Below are 688 nucleotides of genomic sequence, written 5' to 3' on the forward strand. Positions count from 1 at the left end.
GCCAGGCTCGATCTGATTGCCTTGCAGGCAGCTGTGAAGCCCCCCCAGCAGCCATGGAGCCCCCTGACCTGCCCTGGCTCCAAAGCTTGGATAAGCCGTGCCGCCTCCTGCTCCACGCGCTGGCCTCTGGCCCCTCCGGGACGCTGGCCGCCCTCCGGATGCTGCAGCGGGTCGAAGCCCTCGAGGGACCGGGGCAGGCGTTTCCTTGGCAGAGCCTCACCGCAGCCCTGTGTGCCCAGGAGCCCGCGCTGGAGGGGCCGGAGGGGGCCCTGGCTGTGTGAGTTGGCCGTCTTGCCTAAACTCGGTGTCCTGTGTCCACAGGAGCTGGCGAAGGCGTCTTCTGCCTCCTCTCGCTTCCCTGCTCCGCAGGGCAGGTTGGCAGTGAGGACTCGGGGCTCTGCTCTGACACGTCACCTCTCCCTTTCCCCCCTCTTCCAGCCGCCACCCGCGTCTGCTGCTGCTCCCCGTCGTGTGCCAGAGAAACCTCTTCTCGCTGCTCCTCGTGGTGCAGGCCGCGATCCCGGAGGGCTGCCTCAGCCGGCTGCTCCAGGCCACGGAGCAGTGTTCCCACCCGGATGCCTGGATGCGGATGCTGGGGGATCTGCTCCGGCAGGGACTGATGAGAGAGGGGCACTCCCCGGCTCCCGTGCCCATGTCTGCCGCGTGCCAGCAGCAGCTGGGGGGCTTG

At 68.9% G+C, this 688-nt stretch overlaps 1 protein-coding gene across 1 annotated transcript in view; it reads left to right on the forward strand.

Annotated features, from left to right (window-relative positions):
* Positions 1-53: 53 nt before the first annotated feature.
* FANCE (Fanconi anemia, complementation group E) overlaps positions 54-688 on the forward strand; it is a gene marked incomplete at its 3' end in the record, with an annotated part of 4,517 nt that continues 3,882 nt past the window's right edge. Inside the window, exons 1-2 of the mRNA XM_010147942.1 lie at positions 54-277; positions 439-688. Of these exons, the coding sequence (XP_010146244.1) occupies positions 54-277; positions 439-688 (474 nt within the window). The remainder of the gene's footprint in view (positions 278-438) is intronic.

The sequence above is a fragment of the Eurypyga helias genome, unplaced genomic scaffold (genome assembly GCF_000690775.1).
Source record: "Eurypyga helias isolate BGI_N326 unplaced genomic scaffold, ASM69077v1 scaffold45702, whole genome shotgun sequence".
Taxonomy (NCBI): domain Eukaryota; kingdom Metazoa; phylum Chordata; class Aves; order Eurypygiformes; family Eurypygidae; genus Eurypyga; species Eurypyga helias.